We start from the raw sequence: 21,383 nt of genomic DNA on the forward strand, positions 1-21,383 counted from the left end.
ATCATTGTCAGTGAAGTTCTTTTGTTTTAAAAGATTCATGGTAACACAAAATGTATTTTACTGCTACAACTAAAATGTATTTATAATAAAATGCCTTTTTAACAATTTGGAGTGTTTATTTTGTGTGGACTTTCTTTCTTCTCCTCCCAAGCCTAGAAGTGTTGGAGAGGTTAGCGTACACAGAAGCGGTAAAGTTCATAGAAGGAGGGCCCAGTGTCACGAAGTAAGGCTGTGACTTTACAGAGAGCTGGGACATAAATCACCGACTTCAGCAGTAGCAAAAGCCATTAAGGCGTAAATAATGTCACCTGGAATGTTAAAGGCAACATAGCAAGAAAACGAGCCTTCTTCAGGGTGCCATTCTCTGGATCAGAACTTACTTATTTTTAGCAAATGTTCTGAATTACTCTTTTTTATTTTTTTATTTTATTTTTCTTTATTAAGAAATTTTCTACTCCTCATGCTATCCACAGACCCCCCTCCTCCCTCCTCCCACCCTCAGCCCTCTTTCCCAAGCTACCCCGCATCCCCACATCCCCCCAAATCGAGGTCTCTCATGGAGATTCAGCAGAGCCCAGCATACTGAGCCTAGGCAGGTCCAAGTCCCTTCCCACTGCACCAAGGCTGTGCAAGGTGTCACACCACAGGCACCGGGTTCCAGAAGCCTGCCCATGCACCAGGGACAGATCATGGTCCCCCTGCCTGGGTGCCCCCAAACAGTTCAAGCCAAACAACTGTCTTCCATGTCCAGAGGGCCTAGTCCAGTCCCTTGGGGGCTCCACAGCCACCAGTCCACAGTTCTCTGAATTACTCTTAACAGGTCTTGTAGTCATTAATACCAGGCTTGTGTGGCACACAATTCGAGAGCTCATTAATCTAGTATACACTAATATATTAAAGTAGGGCTAGTACTACACCTCATAATTACACAGAGGATTGCCCCGAACCCATCTTGTTTCTGTTGGAGAAATGTTGGCCTCTGTGATGATGCATTAGCCTCTTCGAGAAGCATTAGAACTTGCAGACTGCTTCCTGTGTCATATTTTCTATTTAACGCCCCATTAATGTGCTGCTAGTCCAGCTTGACTACACCATGCTTCGGGGCTGCTATTGTGAATGAGGTGGCTGGCCTTTTCCAGGGACAACAGCTTATAATCCATTACACTGTATCTATTTGGTTAACAAAATTTTTTAGATTATTTTTGGGGTGCCAGTGTTTTGACTGCATGTATGTCTGCACTATGTGTGTGCCTGGTGTCTGTGGAAGTCGGAATCGGATCTCCTGGAACTGGTGTTATGGATGGTTGTGAATTACCATGTGGGTGCTGGAATCTAAACCCATTCTCTGCAAGATCAGCCAATGCTCTAACCTCTGGCTCCTCCATTGCAGATAGACATTTTGCTTTGTGTTGCCTAGACAGGGTGGACATCCATCTCTGAATTTTAAAAAGAAAAATATTTTTTTCCATACAAGTGTGGTGGATTCGGAGGCTCCTCAAGTTATGCTCTCTGCAGAAGCAATCCAAGGAAAGGTCTCGTTTCCCCCATAGGGGCACTGGGATTACAGGTGTGTGCTGCTACACACAGCTCTACAGGGCATCCAGCTTTAAATGGGTTCTGGATTCCGAACCCAGGTCCTCACTCTTCATGACAAGTATTTTACCCACCGATCTATCTATCTCCTCAGCCTCAAGCTCCCCCCCCCCCCCGTAATGGGGAGGGGTGTTACCCAGGGACTTGTGAATACTATGAGCTCACTCTACCAACTCACTCCCCATGACCAGCTCCCAAATCTTGATCTGGAGTAAGAAACACCCCCAGGCTACACAGACCATTCACTGAAGGGACATTAGCCCACTGGAGCATGTGGCACTAGCAGGCCATGCATTTCTGCCCGATTCCCTCTACCTTGCTAAAAACCATTCGATTACACTCCTAAAGCTAGACACCAAGGTCTAGTCCCTTATTTGACCACTTCTTCCTCCTGAGGCTAACCACCAAGGTCCAGCTACTAAAGTGTTGGGATTCAGCAATCAAAAGCCCCCTTTGGCTCACCTAATTAACATGTTCAATTAAAATTAAACACCTCAATGCCTTTAATCCCAGCACTCAGGAGGCAGAGGCAGAGGCAGGCGGATCTTTGTGAGTTCGAGGCCAGCCTGGTCTACAGAGCAAGATCCAGGAAAGGTGCAAAGCTACATAGAGAAACCCTGTAGCAGGAATCTTAAAAGTTCTTATTAATAAAATCAAACCTGAGCCAGGTATTGGGGTAAACGCTGGAAGATCAGAGAGACAGAACAGGCCACAGCCACCTCACCTCGCCAGTTCCTCAGGTGATCCTGTTTCCTCAGACTGGATGCTTCTGTGTTCTCATCCGAATGGGTCTCAGTTGAACTGCTTCTCGAAAGCCTGAATGCTTAACCAGCCAAAAGCTTAACCAGCCAAATGCTTCTAGTTTCTGGTCCTCGCGCCTTATATACCTTTCTGCTTTCTACCACCACTCCCTGGGATTAAAGGCATGAGTCACCATGCTTGGCTGTATCCTTGAACAGATGGATTTCTGCCTCTGGAATGCTAGGATTAAAGGTGTGTGCTACCACTGCCTATCCTAAGTATCTAGTGGCTTTTCTGTTCTCTGACCCCAGATAAGTTTATTAGGGTACACAATATTTTGGGGAACACAATACCACCACAAAACCCTGTCTTGAAAAACCAAAAATAAAAACAAAAAACCCCACCTCATTCTAACACGGGGTTTCCCCTGTATCTTTATAAACTGCCGTTTCCTATGGGCCATGTCTGTCTCCTCTATCCAGAGGCAGTCCTTTGTCCTTCTGGGACAAACACCCTTCCTACCTCTCCCTTGTCCCCTTCCCCTTCTCCCTTGTCCTCTGTCTCCTGTCTTTGTCTCTTATCCCTGCCCTTTGTCCCTCTGGGGCAAATAAGTCTCCTTTGTGCTGAGAACTTGGTCTGAGGACTTTGTCTTGGGGTCCTGAGCAATACTTTTCCTTTTACTCACCCTGTGCACCCCAGGAAGCTCCTGGCTTGCTTAGTTCCCTACTTGGCTCTTGCACTGTGCCCTTTCAGCCTTTGTACCCTGGCCCCCCAGGCTGCTCTGGGATGCTCTACTTACTAATCAAGACTAGGTAAATTCCAGCGCTCCCCCTAGCCCCCCCCAGCCCCCCCCCCCCCCCCCCCGCTTGACCAACGCTTCCCTTCTCAGTGCTTGCGGTGAGATCTTGTCAGTCTTTGTGGTAAAGTTAAGAGTGTGTGAGCTCTAGCCGGGTGGTGTTTAATCCCAGCACTCGGGAGGCAGAGCCAGGTGGATCTCTGTGAGTTCGAGGCTAGCCTGGGCTACCAAGTGAGTTCCAGGAAAGGCACAAAGCTACACAGAGAAACCCTGTCTCGAAAAAAAAAAAAAAAAAAAAAAAAAAGAGTGTGTGAGCTCTGGATGGCAGAGACCGTGTCCTTCAGGAGTGTTTGCTGAGTGGGATGCTAAGGTTTGGTGGGAAGAACAGTTAAGACACCCCCACCCCACCACCACCACCACCACACACTTCACTGGCCACAGTGTGGGCAGATGACAGCCCCTCCACAAGAGGGATGCCCAGGGCTGAAGAAGGAATAGAAAGCTGGGATGTCCCCACTCACTCTATGCAGCTTCAAGTGGTGACAGCAGTAGTTCCCCAAGTTACTTTCTGTCATACTGGGTGTCACAGAGCATTTTCTTTCACAGTTTCACTGCGGTTATGCCCATTTTGACGAATGTCCTCTCCTTTAGCATAGCCTGGTATACGGGCACATGGCACACACCTATCGTGATCATGCAGAGTCCTGAAATGTGACAAAATTCCCCATTTGTCTAAAGCTCTGGCTGATGTGGAATCCACAGAGGGTGGTAATTAACTTGGCTAGAAGCTGCAGCTTGTGAAACCTACAGTCTAACCTCCCCCTCGGCTCATTAAACCTGAGGCTCTGCCAATCGATTTAAACATTTTCAGGAGACTGTTGCTAATCCCCCAGTACAAAGTGGCGCTGGCTAATTGTGGGTAGTTGATCTAGAGGAGATAGTAATGGACTCTGAGGGTGGATGTGGCTGGCTGAGTGATCACAGGGAACCAGAGGAGAAGGCAACTTGTGTGGTATTTGCTCCCTAATTAAAAAGAAGCACAGATGGCAGGCTGTCTGGATGTGGGTGGGTGCCTAAGAATATGGGTCATAGACCTTGCAGAGGAGGCTCTAGGAATATTCCAATTAGTACTGAAAGCTTGCTTTCTCTCCCTCAGCAATGGTTTTCTATGTAGTCCAGGCTAGCCCTCAAACTCATGTACTCCTTCTGACTCAGCCTCCCAGATTATAAGCATGTGCCACAATGCCCAGCAAGTTTTGTTTTCTATACATGGAGTCGGGGGAACTAAAAGAGAAATGAAGTCACAGGAATAAGAGTCTTCTCTTTGTTCCTGATGTTCATAAGGCTAAGTGATTGCTCTAGGCCAAGGGCTTTTTAAAGAGATGATCTTGCAGAGTTAGTCTCCTTAGTTCTGCGACCAAGTTTAAAGCAAGTTCCATCACCTGGGACAAAGCAACAGATAACTAGAAAGTGGTCAGCAAATAGACTTTAGCTTGTGGGAACACCTATATTCCTCAAGGTGTTAGGTCTGGACGAGTATGTCCCATAGACCCATGGGCTAAAGGCACAGTCTCACGCCTATGGTGCAATTGGACATGGTGGACCCTTTAAGAGATGGGACCTGGTTTGAGGTCTTTGGGTCACTGGGAGCATACCATTGTAGGGAATTATGGGTAATTCCTAAGAAGGTGAGTGAATCTGACTTGTTGTTCCACCATAAATCTAAAGTAAAGGGGGTGATCAGTCATGTAGAGCCTCCAGAACTGTGGGCCAAAACACTTTCCTCTTTGTAAGCTGATTTAATCCAAGGTATTTGTTGCAGTAACGGAAAGCTGACCAATTTGAAGTGAACCTACAGGCAGTCTAGTACAATGATTCCTGTGGTTGGCTCACTAACAGGGTGGAGGATCAACTGTTTTGAAAAAAGAAAAAAAAAAGATTGTGATCTAATATAATTAAAGGTGGCTTTGTACCTCTGTCAAAGCTCTTAGGAAATCTGTCTGTACTGAATGCTTCTGCTGGTGTGCTCTAGCTTGGAAAATAATTCCATCTTGCATCTCTGGAGCCCTGAGTTCCTCTGTGGAGAACGAAGCTGGCTCAGTGTTACTGATCTGACTCAAGCGTGTGTGTATGGAATCCACTGTGGTGACAGAGACAGCAGGGGCTGGATACCTGGAGTGGGAAGGAGTCCTTTCAAACTCTTGTCTTGCTTCAAAGGATTCTCTGTGTTCCGTTTCTCTTCCTCATGGCGTTCTTGCAGGAACTGTGCCGTACCCAGTCTCCCTTGTGGACAGCACGTTCTAATTCATGGACTAGGCTCACAGCCTGTCCTGAGGCTTTGCAAACTGGACACTGCAGGATTTGGGGAAACGATCAGTGTAAGGAAGGTCCAAGCTACTACAATGATTCTGAGGAAAATGTGGGCCTTGTCTTCAAAGAGCTATAAAATCAGGAAGGCCGAACTGTGCCAAGATGGGTTAAATATGGGGAATATGAGCAGAGCACCAAGAACAAAAGGAGAGAGGCATGAATGTCATGTGAGGGATCGGAGAAGATGTCACCTCACGTTGTCTGATCCGGCTCCTGCAGAGTAAGTAGGACTTCTGTAGGCTCCACGGGTACCATGCCCATGACCCTCTGAGTGTCCACAGGATGCTCTCAAACCTCAGAGACCATACATAAAGCCACTCAGCACTGAAAAACAAGGAAGTAACCTCTCTCTCACTGTGCCCTCACTCACACAGTACCCAACATATAGCGTGCCTCCCATTTCCTCCATGTCTGACTGGCAAATTCCTCTCTTCTCAGATTCTTCCCCCTAGTTTCTCTCTCTCCCCGGAAGTCCTGCCTATCCTCTCCTACCTAGCTATTGGCCATTCAGCTCTTTATTAAATCAATCACAAGGTGCCTTAGCAGAGACACATCTTCACAGTGTACAAAAAGATTATCTCACAACACTTCCAGTTTGCTCTCTCTGTGTTTGTGGTTGAAAAAATCATTTAGCTTCCTGCTCTGGCTACTATGCTTGACTGCTGCCACCTCCCTTGCCACTATGGACTCATTCTCTGGAACCATAAGCCAAAACAACTCTTTCTTCTATAGATCACTTGTGGTCACGGTGCTTTGTCACAGAAGCAAAAAGTAACTCATACACTCTGTGTCAAGGAAATAAAGATGGAAGTGGTCCTCCTGCCTCAATCCCTCCTGAGTGCTGGGATTACTGGTATGTGCCCCTGTGTCCAGTATGAAAGTAAATATTATTTACATTACAGGGCAAAAACCTTTCTTATGAGGCTGCTCAATGCTGTTGTGAGGAAAGCAGCGACACTGAACACCCATGAGAACAAGTGTGACTGTGTGCCAATAAAACTTTATTTATAGACCCTGAGGTTTAAATTTTGTAGAATCTCCATGTCATGAGATAGTCTTCATATTCATGATAAGTTCTTTTGATGTCTTTCAAGCTGTACAAAGCACCCCTGTGTTGCAGGCTATACAAGAGGTGTGGGCCAGGTCGTTCCCACAGGTGGGGGCGTTCCCCTTTGCCAACTGTGCTAGCTCCACGTGGGACTCCAGTGTTCACTGCAAGGACCACAGAGATCCTCCCTGTCTGCCGGTCAAGTCTGACTTCTGTTTCTAGGTTCGGTACAGTAGGGGTCTGAGGAGGCAGGAGTGATTAAATGATGGTGCTAAGTATCTGTGAGGCCCTGCTTCTTGTTTTTTTTTGTTGTTGTTGTTGCTTTTTTTTTTTTTTTTTTGGTGTGTGTGTGTGTTTTGTTTTTCCCAACAAGGATCTGGCTGATGCTAGACTGAGACCATGGGGCTTCAGTGCTGAGAGGGGCTGGATGATTCTAGAAATAACCCCTCCTATTTTTAACACCCTTGCCCAAGTCACAAGGTTTCTAGTTTCATTCCAAACAATTCCAGAGCTCAGACATTCAAGTTGGAATTCAGAACCTCCAAGCTATCCCCACCTCACCTCTAAAAGTCCCCAGTGCCCCAGGCAGTGGTCCCCTACTTTCCTCATGCTGTGACCCTTTAACACGGTTCCTCATGTTGTGGTGACCACCCTCAACCATAACATTATTTTCGTTGCTACTTCATAACTGTAATTTTGCTACTGTTATGAATCATAATGTAAATATCTGATATGCAGGATATTGGATATGTGACCCCCAAAGGGGTCCTGACCACACAGTGAGAACCGCTGCGGCAGAGGGACACTCCTTCCTGTTCTCCAGGGTTTAGGGTACCAGGCCTATAGCCAGGAATCTCGCAATTGCTATGGAAGGCACAGGGGAAAAGGGAAGTGTCTGAAATCTTTTATTTCAAACCACAGATTCTATCCAGTTAAAAATGTCTGTTGGGGACCCTGGAAACCAAGGGGGGGATGGTCGGGTCATGGAAGAGGAGAGGGGGGGGGAGCTGGCTCCAGATGCTGATGAAGCTCAGAGCTGGTGAATAAGCACAGGCTGTCCTTGGAAGGTTTCTAAAGATGACCAGACCAGTTCTTCAAAGACAACAGGCATGGTGGGCAAGCCTGAGCTGGGGCAGGCTCAAGAGAGGGCCCTTCAGATGCCTGCCTGCCTGCTTGCTCTGGCCCTGTGCAGGTCTGGGTTCATGTCCATGTGCACCGTTGGCGGAGGAACTCAGAGGGAGGGGATCAGGGCAGATGTGAAACTCTGGTCTGGGCTTCATCTCCCCAGAGCTAGTGTTCCGGATCAGCATCCATGCAGGACTCCCAGGGGTTCTGGGGCATCCTAGGCAGCGAGAAGAGCAGGAGGAACAGCCCACCGAGGAAGAGCAGGGTGAATGCGGCACAGGCACAGGCGAAGGACCATGAATAGTAGTACTCGATCCAGACGGTGTCCTCACTATCAATCATGCGCTTCACCGATTGCCTCATGACCTCCACGGAGACAATAAGGCAGAGCCCTGGGGACAAAGCCAAGAGTCTCAGTGACTGATGGTATTCCTGCTGCCACCCAAGCCTCCCCCAACCTCTGTTCCCTGCCTTTGACTCGATCCTGAGAGGAAAATGCTTCTAGATGGTTCTAACCGGGAGTCTGCAAAAGTGATCCTTGTCTACCACTTCCCACCATTGCAGTTCCCACATCCTGCAGGAGGTTAGCCAGAGACTGGCCACATTTCCTTCCTTCTTTTGCTAATTGCTCTCTGGGGAGGTTCCTCAGTGTTCCTCCCAAGGGTAGTGCCTTTGGGGAAAAAGGAACAAAGCGGGCTTTCCCCCTCGTAGCCTTCAGGGCGAAGCCTGAGTACTGAGTGGGGAGCCCCAGGGAATCCCCCTCTTACCCAGGCACTGCAGGGCCCCACTCTACCTGCAAAGGCATAGAACATGGATGCTGGCCTCAGCAGATAATCACGCTTATTCCCAAAGGACAGAAATGCGCAGATGGAGCCCACAATGACGAAGCCGAGGCTGAAGATGGCGATGGCCGCTGCTGAGATGCTGTACTCTGCAAAACGAAGGGGGCCTCAGAACCAGAGCCTTCCCAAGTGTTTTGTACCATCAGGTGGCTCAGTGAGCTGCCACAGCCTGGATTCCCATTTCACACCTGACTGAGGCTAACTCACTCTCTTACTCACTGCATGTCGGGTGCTGTGGAAGAGCGGGGCCAGATGCTAACAGGATGGATTCAGCCGTATCTTTCCAGGGTACTAAACTGCAAGGTTCCCTGAGGCAAAGGCCTCAAAAGGAGGCAGGACACCCCGTGGCTAGAGACATTCCTAGAGCCAAAGCCTTCCTGAGTGACAGGTGGAAGGAGGCACTGAGCTGTAGGTGGTCTGTCTTAGATTGACAAGGGGACTCTGGGAGATTGACAGCATGTGGGTGTTACCTGGCACGTGAGTGTGAGGATGTGTGTGGGTTGCCTAAGAATCCATCAGAGTGTGTGCCCGTGTCTGCATCGTGTGTGTGTGTGTGTGTGTGTGTGTGTGTGTGTGTGTGTGTGTGTGTGAGAGAGAGAGAGAGAGAGAGAGAGAGAGAGAGAGAGAGAGAGAGAGAGAGAGAATATCTGTCGGTATATGTGGATGCACGTGTGTGTGCCTTGCTCACGAGGCTGTCAGCACGTACATATCCACACGTGAGGATCTGTCTGCGTGTGCATACATGTGTGAGTGTTCCTTTCATTTAGGCTCTCAGTGTGTATGCATTCTCCATGCACGAGGATCTCTTAGTATGTGCATGCATGTGTGATTGTTCCCTTCATTGCACAAGGCTCTGTTGGTATGCGCATGCATGCATGCATGCATGAGTGTTCCCTGCAATAAGACTCTGTGTGTATGCGTGCCTTGTGTGTGAGGATCTGATGGTGTGTGCATGTGACTACGTGTGAGGATCTGCTAGCATGTGTGTGAGTGTGTCTGTGTCAGCTCTTGTACACTGTGTGGCCACCTGCTCCCACACACCCCAGACTCTTCCTGCTGCTGAGGTCTCTGAGTTCCACCGATGAAGGGCAGGAATACCATGTTTTCCTCAGCTCAGGGGGCTATTAGTAAGTGCGGGCAGGACTACCACAGTCCCCACAGAAACTCTCACCCACCCACCCCGTGATCCTGCTCCAGCACTGTGAGTACCTGCACCATTTTCTTAGTCCTCTGGGCTCTGCTGGATGGAATGTGTTCCTGCTGCAATTTACAGTCTGCCAGAAAGTCTTAATCCACTGTCCCTTACACCAACAAATGTACTCTGAGTACCTGGACCCAGAACGGCTTGTGTGTGCCGGGATGTGACAGGGCACCAGCCTACAGCTGCTTTTCATCCTGAGCAGAAGTCAGCACGTTTCTGCCAAGTGACTCCTAGCTCAGCAGCTGTGACACCGCCACTTGCCACCGCCCCTGCCACCCAGCCTCACCTTTCTGAGTGGTGAATTCAAAGATCTCTGAGCTCTCTCCTGGGTTGAAGTGTCTGAAGTAGGAGCAGTTCTTGTCTGCAAAGGAGGAGACAGTCTGTGAGCTGGTAGAAAGGGCAGGTGTCTCCCCATAGGGCATGCGGAAGCCTATGACTGCCCAACTTCCCCCACATTCTGAATCTGAGCCAAACATTTCCCTGGCCTTTAGCACACCATTCCAGCAGACACAGGATGGCAAAGGACATTGGGACAGCATCAGGGAGTAAAGGATGATGGATTCTCAGGGCAGACAGCACGCAACTGCCTGAGCCCATTAGGCAGTTGGGATAACTGAGACCCAGGCTCATATTCCTGAAGTAGGGGGCATACAGGCTTAGCAGATAACCAGTCAATGATCTTAGCATGTGGATCCCTCTCCTGGGGGCCCAGGGCAATGCCTAGAGGCCAGGGGTTGTGCTAAAACCTCTCAGCTCACAAACAAGCCTACCACAGCATGGAGTTATCCAGTGTGAAATGTTAATAGTGGTGATGGTGAGGGACCTTGGGTTAAATTAGAGGCAGACCCCTATCCTCCATTCACAGTGGGGCCTGGGGAGCAGCATTTTTTCAAAAGATTTCCAGGGGCTAGGGAGATGTCTTAGCTGTTAAAGTACTTGCCACACAAGCATGAGGATTCCCAGCAGCCATGTAAAAAGCTGGGTACAGGGATGTGAGTTTGTGGTCCCAGTGCTGAGGGACCAATCCCTAGAACTCACTGACCAGCAGCCTAGCCAATTGGTGAGCTCCAGTTCAGTAAGAGACTCTGTCTCAAAAAACAAGGTGGAGAGCAATTGAGGAAGACACCAGATGTCAACCTCTGGCCTCCACGTGCACATACGTACAGGTGTGTGTGAACCCCACACATGTGGGGGGAGGCAGAGAGGGAGGAAGAGAGAGGTGGGGGGGAGAGAGGGAGGGAGGGAGGGAGGGAGGGAGGGAGGGAGGGAGGGAGAGAGCTTTCCAGAAGATGCTGGTGCTCATCCAGGTTGGCAACCTCAGCTCTGCCCTACAAAGGGCTCTTCGGCGTGTCATTTCTTCAGACCCTCAGGACCTGAGTCATGTGGACCCCAGACAAAACATCTCCTGGCAAGCTCCTTGGCCACTGAGCAATGTCAGGCAAGCCATGTGGACAGTTAGACTAGATGTTATGGGCAGCCGGAGAGGGAGGGGTTTAGTGTAAACAGAGCCACGAGGATCTTAGATACGATTCCACTGGCAGTCTTCTTCTTTAGCGTCCTCCATTAGTCTCTTCCACAACTCGAGGTGACGCCAAAGCATAGCTGCGGTCCTTACTGAGTACATTCGATATTCTTTATCCATGAATTACTGAATTAGGAAGTATAAGAATGGGTTATTTTTATATTATTTCATATTTGTTTGCTTGTTTTTGAGACAGGGTCTCACATAGCCCAGGCTACCCTTGAATTGGCTGTATATCCAAATACAGCCAATGACACCTGGGACTTCCGATTTGTCTGCCTCTGCTTCCCATGTGCTGGGGCTCCAAGTCCTGGCCACCATTTCTGGATTATGTGGTGCTGGGGGTGGGGCCCCGGCTTTGTGCATGCTCTTCCAACTGCGCCACACCCTCCTCCCTGTTTCCTGTTTCTTAGGAAAACCAAATTAGGTTGCTTTTTATTTACGTGAGGTCCTGTCTTGGTGTCTTTTTCTTGTGTCTCTGTCTCCCTTAGTATAAAAAGCATCTCTGCTTCGAGTTGCAATGCCATTGAGCATGGACTCACAGCTTCACTTCCAGGCTACAGTTGAACGCTCCTTCCCCTAAGACCAGTGCCCAGTTTCTTTTAGATATGTGCCTTGGGCTGCCACCGTCATGGCTTTGAGCGGGATGGTTTCCTTCTATCTGGCTACATCATTTTACTGCTACTTAATCCTGTCCTTACCCACGCCCCCTAGGTTTGTTTGCTGCCTTTCCTGAGGTCGAGGACCAGGGCGCCTGGAGCTGGGGTCTGGCCTGGCAGCAGCAGTGACTGTTCCCGGCAGCAAGCTGCCTTTCTCCCAAGCTTCTATATTTAAATCACTTTTCTTTTGAGCCAAGCTACCTGGGGTGTCTGAAGACCAGTGGTGATGTCAGACTCAACACTGCTCTTTTCTCTCCCAGCATCCACAGCTATTTTAAAGCATAATACAACCCTCTTATATTTATGAGATCAGTAGCTGTAGATTCTCTTGAATCACTGTCTCAAAATGGATCACGCTATGTGACATGTCTCCCTGGGTCTCCCTCTGGACAAAGGAACATTTCTGTTTCGTTCTCGAAGGGCCAATTTCGGTTGCCATTGAAAACCCTCCAAGAAGAATCGGCTGAATTCAAGTGCATTTCATGGTCAGCTGCTTTCCCAGCTACTCGCTGCCTGTGAGTTAAGAGCCTTCTGAGGGAGGGTTGTGAGGTACAGGCAGCCTGGAGAGTCTGGTGACCACGGATGGTTGACCTTTCTGGGCTGCAGAGGCGACTCTTGCATAGCATGCTAGGGAGTCAGCTGCCACCAAATAAATGCCGGGTTCCACTCAGGGTGGACAACAATGTGCAGACAGACGTTCTGGATATCAGGGCAAAGAAGTCTGAGCCCAGGTGCACTGGGATAAGCTGAATGCCTGCAGGGACCAGGCAGGTGTCGCTGGGGGGACTCTTTTCCTTGGGCAATATACATAATGTCTCTTTCTCCTCCTCCTCCTCTGTTAAATGCTCTCAAATGTGGGTGATGGGATAGGGGACATTAGGATTACTGGAAGCGTCAGTTTCTCCATAATATCCTCAACTCTGGACCAGAGGACAGACAGGTTGACACATCTTCTCTTGCACTTGGCACATGAAGAAGGCCTGTGTCCTTGGCTTTCAACCTGAGAGAAATATATGTGCTCCAGACCCAGAGGGCTGCCCGAGGGAGAACACAAACCTATTCACAGTCCCTGATGGCCTCAAAGATGGAGTAGCCACACCAGACCTCAGTCTCATTCAGCACCAACCAAGCCAGCACCTTTAGAGGACAGCGCAAGGTCCTATAAATGGGCACGCCTCAGGTGACTTAGTTTTTTACACCTTTGCCCCTTTGATGGATGGTAGTATTCGGAAAACCGAGCATTCAAAAAAGCCTGAAACAGGTGATGTAGTAAAGTGTTTGCTGTAAAGCATGAGGACCTGAGTTTGATCCTCAGAACCTCTGGGCGTGGGGTAACGGTGGCATTGGTGACCTGCACTTGTGATGCCAAATTGGAGAAGCAGAGACAAGTGGATCCCTAGGGCTGTCAGCCAGCCAGCCAAGCTAAATCAGTGAGCTCCAGGCTCAGTGAGAGACCCTGTCTCAAACAATAATGTGGAGAATAATGGAGACACCTCAGGTAGACCTTTGTCTTTCATGTGAACTTGCACATACATGTGTGTATTGTGCACACACACAGACACACAGACAGACACACAGACACAGACAGACAGACAGACAGACACACAGACACACACACACACACACCATCTAAAGCAGGCCATAAGTGGGTCACTTAGTCACAGGTAAGGTTGGAGAGGAGAGGGATGGGGACGATCTTGTGTATGGCACAGATTCTGAGCTCTCCTGCTTCTGATGTCATTTCCTGTCTCTAATACCAGGTATAACAAACACCCTTGCGTAGATTTGGGGCCTCAAGCTCTGCCTTGATAGCCCCTGTCCCCTCACTGTGCAGACACAGACAGTGATTTAGATCAGGCAGAGATCCCAGGACCAAGAGGATCCAGGACCATGATTAGCATCTCTGAGGTTATTGCCACCTCTTTTGTCTCTGAAACTGGCTTATAATGATTCTAAGATTTCCCTTTTCTACAAAACTCAGTGGTATAAAGATGTGAACTGGGCTATTCTTAAAAATATACACAGCCAGCTGTGGTGGCACACGCCTTTAATCTTGGTACTAGGGAAGCAGAGGCAGGCAGATCTCTTTGAGTTCCTGGCCAGCCTTGTCTACACAGTGCGTTTCAGGCCAGTCAAGGCTACATAGTGAAACCCTGTCTCAAAAACAAAACAAAACAAAAAACAGTGAGCTCAGCTCAGGCTTGCCTGGGAACTGGGGCAGGGGTGGCTGGCTACCATAGTGTGGTTCAGTCACCGGCTGTGCAGAATCCAGGGTGGCAATTTCAAAGAACCAGAGTAGCAGGCATACGAAAGCCCAAGGTGACCTTTAACAGGGGATAGCTCTGAGTTATCACTGAGTTATCACCTCGTAGTGCAGATTTAATAGATTTAAAATAACTGGATTGTGTAAATCCCCAGGAACTAGTGGCTTAGAGCTATGGAGAATGGAGACAGTCTCACCTATGACGCCCATGTTGCCTTCAGCAAGCTTATAAAGATGAGTGCTCTCCCCATCATCACTGAAGAATTCCTAAGATGAGCTAGGGGTATCCTCAGAGTGCTGTTCTTCCATGGGGAAGTCTAGTTAAAGCTTCAGCCCCCACCCAACACAAGTTCATGTGGGTAGAGGAGGGAGCCTCTGCGTGAGTTCTGTGGATAAGGCAGCCAGCCTCGGCATGAGTTCTGTGGGTAGGGGAGGGAGCCCTGGAGATCCCCAAGCTCAATGACATCATGCTCTTCTTACACCCACAATCCTTGCGCTGAGGAGAGATGTGTGTGTAGAGAAATGGGATGCCAGAGTTGCCCTGGAGAGGCAGAACCTGAAAGAAACAAGGGTATGGAATGGTCCTTCTGGGGCTTCTTGGCTGACACATGGTCTCCCCGTAAACTGAGGAAGCCTCTCCTCCCACTCAAGAGGCATTGGGACCAAGCTTAAGTGTTGATTTTGTACAGAGCAGAACTTCTATGGCTCTTTGTGGACAGTGGAAAACGCACACGAGGCATCCTGTCCTGTCCATCCTGTGAGGAGCCTCCAACACACCACGGCAGAAATGATACACACCGCCTGTATCAGCTCTTGGTCTGGCTGCCTCTGACCATGTCATGTCATATGTGGGGCTCCTTGTGGCCTCTTGAGTCACAAGGTTTTAGGAGCTGTGTATGAACATTGGAAGTCATGGGATGGTTCTGGAAATCAAGGAGGCTAGGGATTTAAGGCCTGAGTGTTAACTCTCCTTGTTAGGGAGTTAGCCTGGGGAAGGCTACGCTCACCTTCAGGGTTCTTCCTTGTCAAATGAAAACCTTCTGTAGAACAAAAACTTCTATGATGCATTAACTAAGAAAGTGGACACAGCAGGCAATTGTCTAGGGACAAATTCCTGCTCGTTAATCACATAGCCACACTCAAATTATCTGTGTCTTCATTTTCCCCATCTGTGACATGGAATGATGATGGGTCTCCTGGAGGTTTCTGGGAGATTAAATGAGTTGGTGTAATTGTGTGTTGCTTAGCAGTATGGATAGTTCTGAACAAGGCATCATCAGACAATTCTGTCATTGTGTAAGCATTATGGAGTGTACATACACAAACTAGGATGACAGTGACCACCACCAGGTGAGATAACTCCATGAGGCCATTCTTTTACATATGGCCCACCGATGACCAAAATATTGATGTGTAGTACACAGCTGCATATGTGTGGCCTCCCATTATCTTCAGGCTTCTGTGGTGTCTGGGGGAAGAAAATCATCTGTTTATCTTATTAAGAATCTCATGAGGGTCTGGAGAGGTGGCTCTGGGGTTAAGAGCACTGGCTGCTCTTCCAAAGGACCCAGGTTCAATTCCCAGCACCCACATGGCAGCTCACAACTGACTGTAACTCCAAGATCTGACACCCTCACACAGACGTATATGCAGGTAAAACACGGATGCACACAAAATAATAATAACAATAATAATAAAAGGAATCTTGTGCATGTGATAAGTGGTTGACACAAGCTAGGGTCACCTGGAAGGGGGAATCTTGACTGAGAAATTGCTTCCATCAGATGGCCTATGCACATGTCTGTGGGGGCATCTTTTTTCAAAATATTTATTTTATGTGTATGGATGTGTGCATGAGTATACATATGTGTACTATGTACATGCAATGTACGTGACCAGAAGAGGTCAGGAGAGAGCATCGGAGCCTCTGGCACTGTAGTTCAAGACAGTTGTGAGCCACCATGTAAATGTTGGAAACCAAACTTGGGTCTTCTGCAAGAGCGGTAAGTGCTCTTAACCATAGAAGCATCGCTCTGGCTCCAGGAGAGTTTTCTTGATTAATGTTGGATGTGGCAGGGCACAGACTACTGGGAGTAGGACCACCCTGGGCCTGTGGTCTTAGGTTGTATGAGAAAGCAAGCTGAGCGAGCCAGTGAGCAGCACTCCCCTCTTCCATGGCCTCAGTTCAGGGCCTGCTTCTGTGCCGCTGCCTTGAGTTCCAGTCCTGGCTTCTCTCTGTGAGAGCTGAAATGAACCCTTTCCTCCCTGAGTTGTTTTTGGTCAGTGTTTTATCATAGCAGAGAAGCAACCTGAGACAGTTCCTAATCTTAATTCCATTTTCTGTTGCCATGATAATTGATTTGGCTCACAGTTCCAGCTTTATAGTAGGGAATTTGAAACGGCTGGTCACATCCACAGTCAAGAGCAGAGAGCGATAAAGCAATGTATCGTTCATAGGCAAGCATGCTACATACCAACCTAGCAGGTATGGATTTCTCCAAGTTTATACTGCCTAGAATTCATTGAACTTCATGGATTTGTATATTCATGTTTTTCATCCGGTGTGGGAAGCTTTTAGCCATTTTCTTTCCCAAATCGTTTTTCTTCTTCTCTCTCTCTGTTCTTCCAGAGACTCCCATGATGGATATGATGGTGTCCCACACGTATCTGAGCTGTTGTTCTTTTCCTCCTGCCTGTTACTCTGCCTGGAGAATCTCAAGGGGTATTTTGTAAAAGTTCATAGAATTTCTCATTTGCCTGCTCAGACCGGCCTTCGAGTCCCTCTAGTGAACTTTCCTCTTTAATTATTGCCCTTTTTAGAAGGATTTCTATTTGATGTTTTAAAACTAATTTCTGCCTCTTGATTGGTATCTGTTTCATGAGGCATCTTCCTCCTCTTTCGTTATTTAGATATGGTTTCTTTCAGTATTCAGAATATATTCAAAACCATTGATTTAAAGTGTTTGTCTAGCTGGGGCTGGTGAGATGGCTTAGCAGGTCCTGGCCAGCAACCTGATGACCTGAGTGTGGTCTCCAGAACCCATGTGGTGGAAAGAGAGAACCGACTCCCTCAAGTCATCCTCTGACACGCCTCCAGAAACAAACAAACTAATAAATGTAATAAAGTCTTTGTCCGCATCTAGACATCCCAAAGGCCCGTTCTAGCTACTCTAGTTTCTGCTTCTCCTCTTCATATCTTATCCATGTCATCTCAGTTCTCTGCATCGCTTGTTTTCTGTTTTGTTTCTGTCTGCTTGCTTTTGAGACAGGGTCTCACTATGCAGCCTTGACTGCTTTGAAACTCCTTATAAAGATCAGGCTGGCCTCAAAGATGCAGATATCCACCTGCCTCTATTTCCCAATGTGGGCTCAAAGGTGTGCACCACCACACCCTTCTTAATGGCTTGTATTTTTTAAACATACACACAACGTGGCAGCTTGGGAAGCCTGGTTCTCCTTCTTGAGGTTTGCTTCTGCTGCTGTGTTTGAGCTAATACTGTGACATCTATATTCTTGAGCATGAAGCCTCTGTTCTCTTAGTGTGACCATCCCTTAACAGAGATGTCCTAACACACAGGGACCAATCATCTCCCAGGCACGGCTTTGCAATGGAGGACTTTTGCAAAATGATAAAAAAAAATTCAGATAATGGCAGGAGAGGGACTCTGCAAGAGGTCCAAGCCTGTTCTGTCTCCTCTAGTGTCAGCCAGATAGTTCTGCGTTTTGCTTTGTTTCACCGAAGTAGTTGTTTTCAGGGACACAGCAGAAGGGAGGAAATCAAAGCCCCCTAAAACTCAGGGCTTCCATGGTCGGTGGGGGCGCACACCTTTAGTCCCAGCTCTCAAGAAGGGACGGCAGGCAGATCTCTGTGAGTTTGAGGCCAGCCTGGTCTCCAGAACAAGTTCCAGGACAGCCAGGGCTACACAGAGAAACCCTGTCTTGAAAAAAACCAACTAACCAAATAAAACAAAACAAAACAAAACAAAAAATTCACTGCTTCTCCCAAGTCTCTTGCTTTTCTTGAATAAAGGCTTGCCAGGTTGCTGTAAGATTTAGGTTAATTTCCGGAATTCTGAAGAATAAAGACTCTTCCCACTTCCCAGCATTCTCATTGCTTTCAGCAAGGGAGAAGACCCAGTGGGGGAGGGGTAATGGGGGAGGGGTTATTTCTTCCTCAGTCTTTTTTTTTTTTTAAATACTTTGACTTCTTTTTAACCCCTTTTATCTCTTACTTTTCTTCCTCTATAATTTACTTTTATTTTGTGTGCACTGGTGTTCTGCCATGGGTCCCCTGGAACTGGAGTTATAGACAGTTGTGAGCTGCCATGTGGGTGCTGGAATTGAATCTGGGTCCTCTGGAAGAGCAGTCAGTGCTCTTAACCGCTGAGCCAGCTCTCCAGTGCCCGCCCCCCTTTTTTTTCCTGGTATCACCCAAAGTTAATATACACAAAGCTCCTAAAGCACAGAGCCCTACGTGGGCATGCTGTTATTATCGTTGATAAATGAGAGCTCTCTGTATGAACTCTCTTTCAGAAAAGACAGGTGCTCCTAGGGAGCACAGAAAAGGGAGATGGGGAAGGAATGCAGGGACAGGCTCTGGAAGACAACTGGGGAAGGTTAGGTTCAGTGTCGCAAGTGTGGGCCGTATGATTCACAGCTGATGAGGGCGAGAAGGCAGACAAACAGACTCCGCTTAGGCTGCAGGCCAAGCCTTGCCGCTTGGTCCCCTGAGGCTGGTGTTCTCGTCAGCCCGTCTCTTTCTGCGTAGACATGGCTCATCTGCTCTGACTTTAAAAGGCATAGGGCTCTAAGGACAGGTGGACAGAGCCATAACGTCCCTCCTCACGTATGATCCCTGGAGAAGCTGCCTCACCCTGCCCTGCCCTGCCCTGCCCAGGGAGTTGGCTGGATGATGCATCTGTTTACGAGTGTGTAGAGTGGCCAAGGGGTGTGGGCATCTGGCTATGTGATAGCCTTCAAGCACATGCTCATGCCCATCAAAGCCCTCCACCCTGAGACTCTGTGTTGCCAAGATAGCTGAGTGGTTACAAATCTCTGGTTCCCCCCGCAGTGATGAGTGACGCCTGGATTTCCTGAAGCAAGTGCTTGAGGAAGAGGAGGGAGAAGCGAGGGAGGGCAGGCTCTTTGCTCCACATGCAGACTGCTGGGTCTTTGAGACCCAGGATTGATCGCTCGAATGGCAAGGGCCAGGCAGGACGTGGAAGGAATCATTCTGAACATCAGGGTGGGAGCCACACACGCTGTGGTCCACTGGGGCCTTGGAGACATTGTGAGCTTTAGAAGTGACTCTTCTGTACAGGCGATGTTGAGGCTGAGATGGGCCTTGTCCTCTCTGACTAGTCCTTCACAGGGCTAAGGGTGTAACTCAGGTGGTAGAGTCCTTGCCTAGCATTCACAAAGCTCTGGGTTTCATCCCCAGCATGGCATGAACTGACTAGATGATAGCTCAAGACTGTCTGGAGAAGAAAATGTCCTTTAAGAGGGCAGTGTGGAACAGTGGCTACAGCCAGGGCCTCTTTTCTCCCTAGCATGCTCTTTCCCACCACACATCTTTGCTTGCCCTAAATCTCAGAGGCTCTACACTGGCTGGATAGAAACACATTACACTGATGCCTGACCTCCTAGGCAAGGAACTTGCTCGCAAGGGATAAGTAGAGAATGGAAGAAGACCGTTCCATCCTTACAGAAGGAAACACTGAGGATCTGAGTGATGTGAACTAAGGGAGAACACAGAGTAGGAGCACAGGCCCCAACAAGGCATCCACAGCACATCTGCTTCGTAGCCATGTGGTAGCCCCCTCCACCGCCCTGACTGCCAAGTACCCCATGCTTGATTTCATGCTCGCCATTACCAACTTGAAATCCTCAGTATTTAAGAACAAGGAACCCGGTGTTTCCTTTTTGCAGGGCCTGACAAACGAGGTGGTAGCCTTGTTTATACTGTTGCCTAGAGGCTGAGGAAGGAGCCAGCCTGCCCATCGGTTCCTCTAGCCTGAAATCTTAGGGTCACCAGCTTGTCTGTGCAGGGAGAGAACGGAGCCGAGATGCCACTGAGTATCACCCCAGAGGATCTGCTGCTGGGGTCAGAAGTTTTGGGAACCAGCAGTTTGGGAAATCTCTTAACTCTAGCAACCTGCCCTGGATGAAGAACCCAGGCCTCAGAAGCTGGAGCTGGAGACAAACACCGTCATGTTCCACCTTGGCTCTGGCCGTCAACACTACCCCAGGCAACAACTCCGTTCCCACAGCTGGCCCCCTTCTCTTGGGGTCTTGGAAGGACAAGAAATGCAAAGCGGCAGAGAGAATGGGTACCTTACCCCCTGAGAGCGTGACGTGTTCACAGTTCTTGTCTTCTGTGCCGCGCACAGCAACACGCGTGGTGCAGATCCTCCAGAGGCCGAAGTGGGCTGCCTCGCAAGTTTCATTACGGTGCTCCAGGTGTGGGCTCAGCAAGGCCCAGTGGTCGGTGACCACGGCCACCATGGCCAGCACTCCCCCCACCAGGATGAAGAAGAGGGTCACACGAACCTTCAGGGTTTCGGTCTGTGACATGATGGTCGCTGAGGTGTGGGTGCTCTGGGCAGGGGACAGCAGTGTCTCCCAGGGATAAATGACAGCTGGCTAGATGGTGGCTATGGAGTTGGGAGTGGAAGCTAAGTTTAGTGTGCCTGGCTGAGCCAGAGTGGGCTGGCCTTGGGACTGAGAAACACTGGGCAGTTGGAGCAGCTGCCCAGACGTGTCCTGGGCCTGAGGGAGGCTTCTATTAATGCTTGTCTCTAGGCGTGTCACCGAGGATGCCTTCTGCTCAGGTTTCAGGGCTTTTCTCCCATCTGGGGGCTAGAAATACCCCCCAGGGTGAAGGAGAGAGAAAGCTCTAGACAGTGACTTGAGAGGTCTATGGAGTAGGTGTGTGTGTGTGTGTGTGTGTGTGTGTGTGCGCGCGCGTGCGCTGATATATTGTGTCCCCCAATATACTGTGTCTCCCGATAAAATTTGCCTGGAGATCAGAGGAAAAAGCCAGCCACTATGTAGAAGTCAGGCAATGGCAGCACACACCTTTAATCCTATCACTTGGCAAGCAGGGATCTGTCTGGATCTCTGTGAGTTCAAGGCCACACCAGGGAACAGAGCCAGGCATGGTGACACACGTCTTTAATCCCAGCACCAACCATAGAGGTCTGGAGGTCTGTACAGACAGACAG

General features: G+C 48.9%; 1 protein-coding gene across 1 annotated transcript; it reads right to left on the reverse strand.

Moving 5' to 3' along the window:
- Window positions 1–7,838: 7,838 nt before the first annotated feature.
- On the reverse strand, window positions 7,839–20,733 carry Cacng1 (calcium voltage-gated channel auxiliary subunit gamma 1). Its single transcript, XM_059269889.1, has 4 exons — window positions 20,499–20,733; window positions 10,003–10,077; window positions 8,467–8,604; window positions 7,839–8,065 (listed from the first exon to the last, which is right to left on the reverse strand). Exons 1-4 carry the CDS (start codon window positions 20,731–20,733, stop codon window positions 7,839–7,841), a joined length of 675 nt encoding a protein of 224 aa, XP_059125872.1.
- Window positions 20,734–21,383: the final 650 nt, after the last annotated feature.

This window comes from Peromyscus eremicus, chromosome 8a, assembly GCF_949786415.1.
Source record: "Peromyscus eremicus chromosome 8a, PerEre_H2_v1, whole genome shotgun sequence".
NCBI lineage: Eukaryota > Metazoa > Chordata > Mammalia > Rodentia > Cricetidae > Peromyscus > Peromyscus eremicus.

What these genes read in the sequence shown, in the direction of transcription:
- Cacng1 (XM_059269889.1), bottom strand. Translation starts at nt 20,733, where the DNA reads ATGTCACAGACCGAAACCCTGAAGGTTCGTGTGACCCTCTTCTTCATC. An exon ending in ACACGTCACGCTCTCAGGGG is followed by an intron (nt 10,078 to 20,498) that starts GTAAGGTACCCA and finishes CCTCCTTTGCAG; the next exon opens with ACAAGAACTGCTCCTACTTC. An exon ending in TGAATTCACCACTCAGAAAG is followed by an intron (nt 8,605 to 10,002) that starts GTGAGGCTGGGT and finishes TTCGTTTTGCAG; the next exon opens with AGTACAGCATCTCAGCAGCG.